The 12,012-nt window shown below is 37.0% G+C and overlaps 1 protein-coding gene across 1 annotated transcript in view; it reads right to left on the reverse strand.

Annotated features, from left to right (window-relative positions):
* The window catches only part of MTMR8 (myotubularin related protein 8), a 111,713-nt gene that overhangs the window by 85,964 nt on the left and 13,737 nt on the right, over positions 1-12,012 (reverse strand). Inside the window, exon 2 of the mRNA XM_003272648.2 lies at positions 815-937. Coding sequence (XP_003272696.1) covers positions 815-937 — 123 coding nt within the window. The remainder of the gene's footprint in view (positions 1-814; positions 938-12,012) is intronic.

The following is a 12,012-nucleotide window of genomic DNA, read 5'->3' on the forward strand; positions in this document are numbered from 1 at the left end:
CTAAATTAGTGCTGCCCAAGGTAAAGTCCATGAGGCCTTAGCATCAGCATAACCTGAGCCCTTTTTAGAAATTCAAAATCTTAGGCTTGAGATTCTGCATTTTTATCAAGTTCCCATACGCTACAGATGCTGCTGGTTCTTGAACTACATTTTATGGGTAGCAAGCCTTTAAATTACTTCAAGATGCTTACAAACATAGTTCAGGAAATTAGCAGAAACTATTCTACCTAAAAATAATTTAGCTAAACCCCAGGAATATTCCCACGTAGAATAAAATGACTACGATGACCAGAGCCAATAACTTGAAAAAAGAGGAGTAATACAATTCAGACCATAAAAAGATTATTAGAATAGGTCCTTTGAAGAACAGGTTTTTTTTTTTTTTTTTTTTTTTTTTTTTTTTTTTTTTTTTTTTGAGATGGAGTCTGGCTCTGTCGGCCAGCCTGGAATGCAGTGGCGCGATCTCGGCTCACTGCAAGCTCCGCCTCCTGGGTTCGCGTCATTCTCCTGCCTCAGCCTCCTGAGTAGCTGGGACTACAGGCGCCCGCTAGCGTGCCTGGCTAATTTTTTGTATTTTCAGTTGAGACAAGGTTTCACCGTGTTAGCCAGGATGGTTTTGATCTCCTGACCTCCTGATCCGCCCGCCTCGGCCTCCCAAAGGGCTGGGATTACAGGCATGAGCCACCGCGCCTGGCCGAAGAAAAGGTTTTACAGCAATTTAAAAATTACACTTGAAATTTCAAGAAACTACCATATAGAGAGCATGTATGCACAACTCTTTAAGACCCTTTGATACTTCTTCTCATGAACATACCCATGTTTCTTTCCGGGCTGCACCTGAAGCCTCCACATAGATCAGGTGGGTTGCAGTAAGATAAAGAATCCCATTAGCTGGTTTCTTACTCACATAACGATCCACCAATTTCACGTTTTCTACCTGTTATTGGAGGAAAAAATACTGATTAAGTTACCAACTCACCACCTGTGATTGAAGAGGGGCCATTCAAAGCAAGATAAATGCTGTTAATTTGCTACAAAACTTGAGTCTTTCCAGTTCCTGCCAAGGTGGAAAACTACTATGATCCGTATTACCTTTTCTGAAATCAGTGCTGGAAAAACTATGAAAGTGATAGGAAAACCTGTATTCTAGAAAAGATAAAAATTCTACACAAAGTTTACAAGATGAGGTATGTATAACTGGAAAATATATAGAACCTGAGAGCCTGCTGAGGTACTTATCTTGTTGGAAGAAGGTGCAGTTATTGTATGTGTAAAAAAATCAGTAAGGGTAAATAACATGAAGATAGATCTTATGTCACAGGCCAAGAATAGAAAAAAACAGAAAAGGAGAAAAAACAAAACAAAACAAAAGGAGTACCATAAATAAAATACATAAAAAGAAATGCCAGAATTAAATCCCAATATAAAAGTAATTGCAATAAATGTACATGAATTAAACTTACCAATTAAAAGAAAGACACAGACTAAAACAAAAGATTCAACAATATTCAGACTAGAAGAGATATACTTTAGAGTCACAAACTGAAAATAATAAGATATGCCACGCAAATATGAACCAAAATAAAGCTGAGGTAGCAGTCTCAATATCTGACTAAATAGAATTTACGTGACAAAAATCAATAGGACAAGAAGATATAGCCATCATAAATATAAACATATTGTATAATACAGTCTCAAAATATATCAAGCAACTAGCAGAACTGCAAAGAGAAAAGGAACAAGTGCACATGGATATTTTAATACTCTTCTTAGGAACCGATAGGTCAAGCAGACCAAAAAAAAAAAAAAAAAAATCAAGTGAAGATACAGAACACTTACACATTACAACTAAAAAACTCAAGCTATTATATACAGAGTAGGACTCTATATCCAACAAATGGAACATTCAAGACAAAAAAAAAATTTCCAAAAGGAGACCATGATTATAGCTGTAAATGAAACATGAATAAATTCCAAACGTTCAATATCATACAGTTTAGGTTCTCCAACCACAATGCAATAGCACTAGAAATTAATAACAAAATAATAGCCAAAATGTAGCATATGTTTGAAAACACGATAGCTTATTACTAAATTAACCTTGGGTTAAAAAGAAAAAGGAAAGGAAACTAAGAAATATTTAAAAGTGAATGATAATAAAAACACAACAAATAAAAATTTGAAGGACAGAGTTAAACCAGAACTAAGAAGTAAATGTATAGTAGTAAGTAAGTTTATCATGAAATGAGAAAGGTTAACAACATACTAGTTAAACAGTCAATGTAATGGAAATAAGCCAAAGAACAGAGAAATAAGATGATAAAGGACAGAAATTCAAAACCAGAGAATCCTCCTCCACAGATACACACACACAGCCTGAACAGAAAAGATTAACAAACCAGAATTTAATTATTTCAAAAGGTTAATAGGATAGCTCTTTGCTAAAAAAGAGAAAAGATGCAAATAAACAAAATACAGAATGAAAAAGGGAAAACATAAAAAATTAAAACTATCACTATTATGAACAACAATATGCTAATAAATTGGAAAACTTACAAGAAATGTTTTTAAATATGAAGAAAAAAATAAAATGGCAATAGTCAAAGATTTTCCCTAACAAAACCCTCAGGCCCAGATGATGTCATAGGTTTATTCTACTAAACTTCCAAAAGATAATTAATTACTACCTTATCCAATTGATTCCAGTCCCTGGAAAAAGAATAAAGTTACTCAGTCCATTTTATGAGGGCAATTTAATCTTGATTCTAAAATCAAATGAAGACAATTATAAAGTAAGAAAGTTTAGGGCTATTTCATTTATGAAATGTAGACACAAAAAATGCTAAATAATGTTAATGAATCAACAGTATATTTTAAAAAATACATTTTGATCAAGTGCAGTTTATCACAAGAAAGCATGGGGAGTTCAACATCAGAAAATGTCAATGTAACACATCACCAAGACTAAAAAGAAAAATCATATGCTTTATCTCAATTGATACAGAAAAAGAAGCATTTAATATAGCTTAATTCTATTTATAATGATAATCCTTAGTGAACAAGGAATAAAAGTAAACAGTCTTAACTTGGTAAAAATTATATACAAAAAACCTACAAAGTATGTTATGAATAATGAAGAAACTAACTGCATTAATTTAAAATCATGAACACGACAAACTTGACTCTATCACTGCTACTGTTTTAAATATCCTGGCTAAATAATATGAGGAAAGGGGGCGTGGAATTAAGAAATGCAAGGACCAGAAGGGAAGTTCTATATTTGGCACCACTTACAGAAGGTAATCATTGAACTAGAAAAAAATGAAAGAAAAGAATCAACCAAACTCTCAGAACTAATATAAAAGAGTTCAGCAAGAATACCAAATATAATATCAACCTACAAAAGTCAATAACATTTTCCTATACCAGCAATGACCACTTAGAAAACATAATTAAAAAAATACCATTCATGATGGCAACAAAAATTATATAGAATCTAGAAATTAGCTTAATTAACCAAGCATATACAAGACCTTTACAGAGAAAACTTTAAAAGTCTAATGAAGGATATAGAATATAATCTAAAGAAATAATGTCTATGCTTATGGATAGGACAACTTAATATAATAAAGATGGCAATTATCCCTCAAATTAATCTATAAATTCAATACAATTTCAATCATATTTCAAAGTGGATTTTCTAATAAACTTATTCTAAATTTACACAGAAGAACAAAACACCACAAATTGCTAAATCAACCTTAAAAAAAAGTAAAGAGGGGAAGATTTGCTCTACTAGGTATTAAAACATACTCAAAGCTGTGGGGGAGAAAAACCAACAACAACAACAAAAAAACCTCTAGTACTATTGCAAAAAACAGAAAAATAAACCAATGGAAAAGGACCAGAGCTCAAAATCAGATTGATGTAAAAAATGGGAGTCTATAAGAGCATAAACATGGCACTACAAATTGACAGACAAAACAGTATTTACTAGATGTGTTGGGGAAACAGTATTAGTACATGCAGTAAGATAAAGCCATATCCCTACCTAACACCATATACAAAACTAGATTCTAGATGTATCTATATGTAACTTTTACATAAAACTATAAAGTTACTGGAAAAATGCAGAGTACCTTGGATCTATGAACATGGAAAGACTTTTTAAAAATTAATAAGAGAATGGAAGAACATATGTGCCACTCCTAAAACTAACAAGGAATTATTATCTAGAATATACAAGGGACTTTTGCAACTCAGTAAGAAAAAGAGGCCCTAAAAGAAAAATATATGAAGCATAAGAATAGGCAAGTTGCATAAGAGGCAATCCCAGAAGCATATAACCATGAAGAGAAACTCAAAACATTGGAAATAAAATAAAGTTAAATTAAGATATTGCTTTAAGACTACAAGATTTGCAAAAACTAGACAGCTAGAAAATGCCAAGTGTTGGTAGGGTTCAAGGCATATAGGAATCCTCATCCACTACAACCAGGGGGTTACAGACAGGTGGGGGCCATTCGGAAGGGCAATCTGGCACTACTTAATAAAAAAAAAAATGTATTTCCTACGACTCAGCAAATGTCCATCACTCTGAGAATAGTCAGGTAATACAGTTTGGATACTTGTCCCCACCCAAATCTCATGTTGAAATATAATGCCCAGTGTTGGTGGTGGGGACTGGTGGGAAGTGACTGGATCATGGGGGTGAATTCCTCATGAATGGTTTGGCCCCATCCTTTGGTGCTGTCCTCATGATAATGACTGAATTCTTTTGAGATCCGGTTGTTTAAAGGTGTGTGGCACCTTGCACTCTCTTGGTCCTGCTCCAAACATGTGAGATGCCTGCTCCTCACCTACAGTTTATGCCATGATTGTAAGCTGTCTGAGGCCTACCCAGAGGCAGATGCCTGTGTTATGGTTTCCGCACAGACTGCAGAACTGTGAGCCAATTAAATCTCTTTTCTTTAAAAATTACTCAGTCTCTTCTGTTCTAAGATGGCTGAATAGGAACAGCTACAGTCTGCAGCTCCCAGCATGATTGATGCAAGGGATAGTGATTTCTGCCTTTCCAACTGAGGTACCTGGTTCATCTAATTGGGACTGGTTGGACAATGGGTACAGCCCATGGAGGGCAAGCTGAAGCAGGGTGGGGCATTGCCTAACCCAGGAAGTGCAAGGGGTGGGAGATTTCCATTTCCTAGCCAAGGGAAGCCGTGACAGAATGTACCTGGAAAATCGGGACACTCCCACCCAAATACTGTGCTTTTCCAACAGTATCAGCAAATGGCACACCAGGAGATTATATCCTGCGCCTAGCTCAGTGGGTCCCACGCCCATGGAGCCTTGCTCACTGCTAGCACAGCAGTCTGAGATTGACCTGCAAGGCAGCAGCCTGGCAGGGGGAGGGGTGTCCACCATTGCTGAGGCTTGGGTAGGTAAACGAAGCTGCCAGGAAGCTCGAACTGGGCAGAGCCCACTGCAACTCTGCAAGGCCTGCTGCCTCTCTAGAGCCCAACTCTGGGGGCAGGGCATAGCTGAACAAAAGGCAGCAGAAACTGATGCAGACTTAAATGTCCCTGTCTGATAGCTCTGAAGAGAGCAGTGATTCTCCCAGCACGGTGTTTGAGCTCTGAGAAAGGTCAGACTGTATCTTCAAGTGGGTTCCTGACCACTGTGTAGCCTAACTGGGAGACACCTCCCAGTAGGGGCCGAATGATACCTCATACAGGCGGGTGCCCCTCTGGAATGAAGCTTACAGAAGAAGGATCAGGCAGCAATATTTGCTGCTCTGCAATATTTGCTGTTCTGCAGCCTCCACTGGTGATATCCAGGCAAACAGGGTCTGGAGTGGACCGCCAGCAAACTCCAACAGACCTGCAGCTGAGGGACCTGACTATTAGAAGGAAAAGTAACAAACAGAAAGGAATAGCATCATCATCAGCAAAAAGGACATCCACACCAAAATCCCATCTGTAGGTAACCAGCATCAAAGACCAAAGGTAGATAAAACCACAAAGATGGGGAGAAACCAGAGCAGAAAAGCTAAAAATTCTAAAAACCAGAGTGCCTCTTCTCCTCCAAAGGACTGCAGCTCCTCACCAGCAACAGAACAAAGCTAAACGAAGAACGGCTTTCACAAGCTGACAGAAGTAGGCATCAGAAGGTCAGTAATAAACTTCTACGAGCTAAAGAAGGATGTTCGTACCCATCGCAAGAAAGCTAAAACCTTGAAAAAAGATTACACGAATGGCTAACTAGAATAAACAGTGTAGAGAAGACCTTAAGTGACCTGATGGAGCTGAAAACCATGGCACAAGAACTTCATGATGCATGCACAAGCTTCAATAGCCGATTCGATCAAGTGGAAGAAAGGGCAACAGTGACTGAAAACCAAATTAATGAAATAAAGTGAGAGGAGAAGTTTAGAGACCAAAGAGTAAAAAGAAAGAAAAAGCCTCCAAGAGATATCGGATTATGTGAAAAGACCAAATCTACATTTGATTGGTGTGCCTGAAAGTGACTGGGAGAATGGAACCAAGTTGGAAAACACTTTTCAGGATACTATCCAAGGAAACGTCCCCAACCTAGCAAGGAAGGCCAACATTCAAATTCAGGAGATACAGAGAACACAACAAAGATAGTCCTCAAGAAGAACACCACCAAGACACATAATTGTCAGATCCACCAAGCACTACATGAAGGAAAAAATGTTAAGGGCAGCCGGAGAGAAAGGTCAAGTTACCCACAAAGGGAAGCCCATCAGACTAACAGTGGATCTCTCGGCAGAAACTCTACAAGCCAGAAGAGAGTAGGGGGCAATATTCAACATTCTTGAAAAGAATTTTCAACCCAGAATTTCATATCCAGCCAAACTAAGCTTCATAAGTGAAGGAGAAATAAAATCCTTTACAGACAAGCAAATGCTGAGATATTTTGTCACCACCAGGCCTGCATTATGAGGACTCCTGGAGGAAGCACTAAACATGGAAAGGAACAACCAGTACCAGCCACTGAAAAAAACAGGCCAAATTGTAAAGACCATCGAGGCTAGGAAGAAACTGCATCAACTAACGGGCAAAATAACCAGCTAACATCATAATGACAGGATCAAATTCACATATAACAATATTAACCTTAAATGTAAATGGGCTAAATACCCCAATTAAAAGACACAGACTGGCAAACTGGATAAAGAGTCAAGACCCATCAGTGTACTGTATTCAGGAGACCCATCTCACGTGCAGAGACACACATAGGCTTAAAAAAAAGGGATGGAGGAAGATCTACCAAGCAAATGGAAAGCAAAAAAAAAGCAGGGATTGCAATCCTAGTCTCTGATAAAACAGACTTTAAACCAACAAAGATCAAAAGAGACAAAGAAGGCCATTACATAATGGTAAAGGGATCAATTCAACAAGAAGAGCTAACTATCTTAAATATATATGCACCCAATACAGGAACACCCAGATTCATAAAGCAAGTACTTAAGAGACCTACAAAGACACTTAGACTCGCACACAATAATGATGGGAGACTTTAACACCCAACAGTCACTATCAGACAGATCAACAAGACAGAAGGTTAAGAAGGATATCCAGGACTTGAACTCAGGTTGGCACCAAGCAGACCTAATAGACATTTACAGCACTATCCACCCCAAATCAATAGAATATACATTCTTCTCAGCACTACATTGCACTTATTCCAAAATTGACCATATAGTTGGAAGTAAAGCACTCCTCAGCAAATATAAAAGAACAGAAATCACAACAAACTGTCTCTCAGACCACAGTGCAATCAAATTAGAACTCAGCATTAAGAAACTCACTCAAAACCACACAACTACATGGAATCTGAACAACCTGCTCCTGAATGACTACTGGGTAAATAACAAAATGAAGGCAGAAATAAAGATGTTCTTGGAAACCAATGAGAACAAACACACAACATAACAGAATCTCTGGGACACATTTAAAGCAGTGTGTAGAGGGAAATTTATAGCACTAAATGCCCACAAGAGAAAGCAGGAAAGATCCAAACTTCACACAATGAGAACACTTGGACACAGGGCAGGGAGCATCACACATGGGGGCCTGTCATGGAGTAGGGGGCAGGGGAAGGGATAGCATTAGGAGAAATACCTAATGTAAATGATGAGTTGATGGGTGCAGCAAACCAACATGGCACATGTATACCTATGTAACAAACCTGCACATTGTCCACATGTACCCTAGAACTTAAAGTATAATTTAAAAAAATTATCCAGTCTCAGGTATTTCTTTATTGCAATGCAAGAACAGGCCAATTCAGAAGGTCAAATGTGGTGGGATATTATGCAGCTATTAGAAGCAATGGGTTAGATGTACATACAGCAAAATAAATATGATGGAAAAAAGTAAGAAACAATGATATACAGAAGGCATCACTACATAAACTAAAAATTCATGTGTATAAAACAACTATCATGTTTTGAAAGACACATTCTAATATAAATCACATTAATCATATTAGAATGTTTGCCTGTGATGGGGGAGTGGAATGGGAAAAAAACGAGCTAAGTAATTAAATAAAAACAAGAGGTAGCTTTTCATGGACCAATGATGATAAGTACCAAGAATTGAGCAGCACATTATGAACTCAATGCAATACACCTGAGGTTAGAAAAATAGAACAAAACAAAAAGCCACCTTTCCTTTTCAGAAACATGAGAAATAATCTTAGATATTTAAATGGTGTTGTATGATGTTGGCCTCTTTAACTCATAGGTGAATGAGTGGTTCAGAACCCATGCTTCTAACATGTATATCCATACCCTTAGGTGTCATGATTTTCATTTACAAAAAAAAAAAAAAGGAAAGGCGAGATGCTTGTGAACATAAAACCCCAGCCCAATGATCTTTTCATTCACATATTCTCTTGTTGACATCCATGAGTCATTAGCCCAAAGTCTGCCAGTGTGACAAATTATGTAGGCAAATTACATATAGCTAAAAGGGATAACACAAAAATGGTATCACCTTCTTCCCTGAAGACATTTAAGAAAAGGATATTCATTTATCTACTGAGGCCTTGATGCTTTCTCTTATATAGTCATGCACCACATAGCAACGTTTCAGTCAACGATATACCACAAATACAATGGTGGTGGGAGCAATAGGCTATATACCACATAGCCTAGGTGTGTAGTAGGTTTGTGTAAGTACACTCTATGTTCACACAATGACAAAATTGCCTAGTGAGGCACTTCTCAGAACATATCCCCATGGTAAAGTGATGCATGACTGTAACTGTAAATGTGCTCTAATTAGGGATGCTCAGTATCCAAGACAGACCAGGTATGGTGGATCAAACCTGTAATCCCAGCACTTTGGGAAGCCAAGGTGGGAGGATTGCTTGAGCCCAGGAGTTCAACACTATCCTGGGCAAGATAGCAAGAACTCGTCTCTACAAAAAACAATAAAAATAATTAGCCAGACATGGTGGTGCATGCCTGCAATCCCAGCTACTTGGGAGGCTGAATCAGAAGGATCACTTGAACTCAGGAGTTTGAGGCTGCGATTGCACCATGCCACTCCACACCAGCCTAAGTGAGACAGCAAGACCCTATCTCAATCAATTAACAAATCAATCAGTATCAAAAACGTTCTCCTTATTAATCTTGTAAAGTATAAGTAGCGTATTTACATTTATAAGAAAAGCATTACAAGCTCAACAGATGAAGTAGCCAAAGAACATGAACAGATAATTCACATAAGAGAAAATAAAAATGTGATGAGTTAAATTTCACTAGTAATGACAGAAATGCTAATTTTAAATGACATGGAGCTACTATTTTATACATATTAAATTTGCAAAACATCAAATACTAGCATGGTTGTGGCAAAACTGGTATGCTTATACATTGCTGATTGCAATGCTATATCACGTTTAGAAAGCAATATGGAAAAACTGTCAAGAACATATAAGTATAAACCAGTATCCTTTAACCCAATACCCTACTCTTAGAAGTTTATCCTCAGAAATTTATCCTTATACATTGCTGATTGCAATGCTATATCACTTTTAGAAAGCAATATGGAAAAACTGTCAAGAACATATAAGTATGAACTAGTATCTTTTGACCCAATATCCCTACTCTTAGAAGTTTATCCTCAGAAAATGTACACATGAGAATATTCCCTGAGATTCTGCCAATAATAGGAGAAAACTAGGAATACCTGTATGTCCAATAATAGGGGAAAGGATTAGGTAAATTTAAGAACATTATATTAAAATGGACTATTTAGTAGATAAATAATACTATGGTTCCTAGGTAGGTGCCTTTCACATATTAAGTGTCCAAAAAATTAACTAGATCTGAAATTTGGTGCCATTAAAAATTTTTCAAGAACTGTATAAAAATATTTAACATAATAATAAATTAAAAAGTTAAGTAAAAATATTATAAATATGTTAAACAATGTAGGTATGCATACAAAGAGTGGATGAGAACATAATGGAATGAAAATGGTAGCCTAAATGTAGAATGACAGGATTTGGGGTAATCCTTAATGTTAAGATTTTTAAAACTTTTTTATTATGAAATAATTATAGATTCATAGGAAATTGCAAAAAAAAAAAATTACAGGAAAGTCCCAAGGACCTTTTGCCCAGTCTCTCAAAATTTAACATCTTACAATAACTACAGTATGTCATCAAAACCAGGAAAATGATATTGGTACAATCCACAGATCTTATTTGGATTATACCCATTATATATGTAGTTATACATGTATACCAGGTACAGTTATAAATTGTGTGTGTATGGCTATATGCAATTATATCACACGTATAGCTTTGTGTAACTATCACCACAATCATGATACATACATACATACCACAAAACTCCCTTCTGCTATTTCTTTAGAGTCACACCCATCCCTCCTCCATCAAGCCCTCGGCAAACACTAATCTGTTCTTCATCTCTACAATTAATTCTTAAAGAATATTATATAAACAGAACCATTCAGTATGCAACCTTTTGAGATTGGCCTTATTCACCCAGCATCATTCTCTTAAGATTCATCCAGGTGTTTGCCTATATCAATAGTTTACCTCTTTTCAATGGATATATTATAAGTTATCTAACCATTTACTCACTGAAGGGACATATGGGTAGTTTCCAGTTTGGGGCTATTATGAATAAAGCTGCTATGAACATAGTGCACAAGCTTCTGCATGAAAATAGGTTTTCATTTCTCTGGGATAAATGGCCAAGAGTGCAATTTCTGTAATATTTTTTAATGACAAATTAAAATTCATATGTATGCACTTAAAGGAAAAGAGTACTTCATTGTCAGACAAATAACTCTAACAGGGCTGGTCCAATCAATCCACAGACCCCAATAACACCAATCTAGGAAGTATGTCCAAGCCAAAAGTGGGAACAAAGAGAGATGATAAACACTGTGCTATACTCTACATGTGTTATCTCATTTAATCCTCATAATAACTATGTAAGACAGGTGATATTGTTAATAGCATTTCATATATGTGGAAACTGGGTCTCAGAGAGGTAAATTAACTTATCGAAGACCACATGGGTGGTTAAGTGGTGAGGTAAAGGCAGGCAGTGAGAAGAAAGAACCCAAACTCTTAACCATTTGATATGGTTTGGATTTGTGTCCCTTCCCAAATCCTATGTTGAATTATAATCCCCAATGTTAAAGGAGGAGCCCAGTGGGAGGTGATCGGATCATGAGGGCAGATTTCCCCCTGGCTCTTCTCATGATAGTGAGTTCTCATGAGATCTGGTTGTTTAAAAGTGTGTAGCACGTCCCTCTCTCTCTCTCCTGCTCCAGCCATTTGAAAATAAGCCTGCTTCCCCTTCACCTTCTGCCACGATTGAAAATTTCCTAAGGCCTCTTCAGCCATACTACTCGTACAGCTTGCAGAACTATGAGTCAATTAAACCTCTTTTCTTTATAAACTACCCAATCTTCGGTTATTTCTTTATAGCAGTGTGAG

The sequence above is a fragment of the Nomascus leucogenys genome, chromosome X, assembly GCF_006542625.1.
Source record: "Nomascus leucogenys isolate Asia chromosome X, Asia_NLE_v1, whole genome shotgun sequence".
Lineage (NCBI taxonomy): Eukaryota > Metazoa > Chordata > Mammalia > Primates > Hylobatidae > Nomascus > Nomascus leucogenys.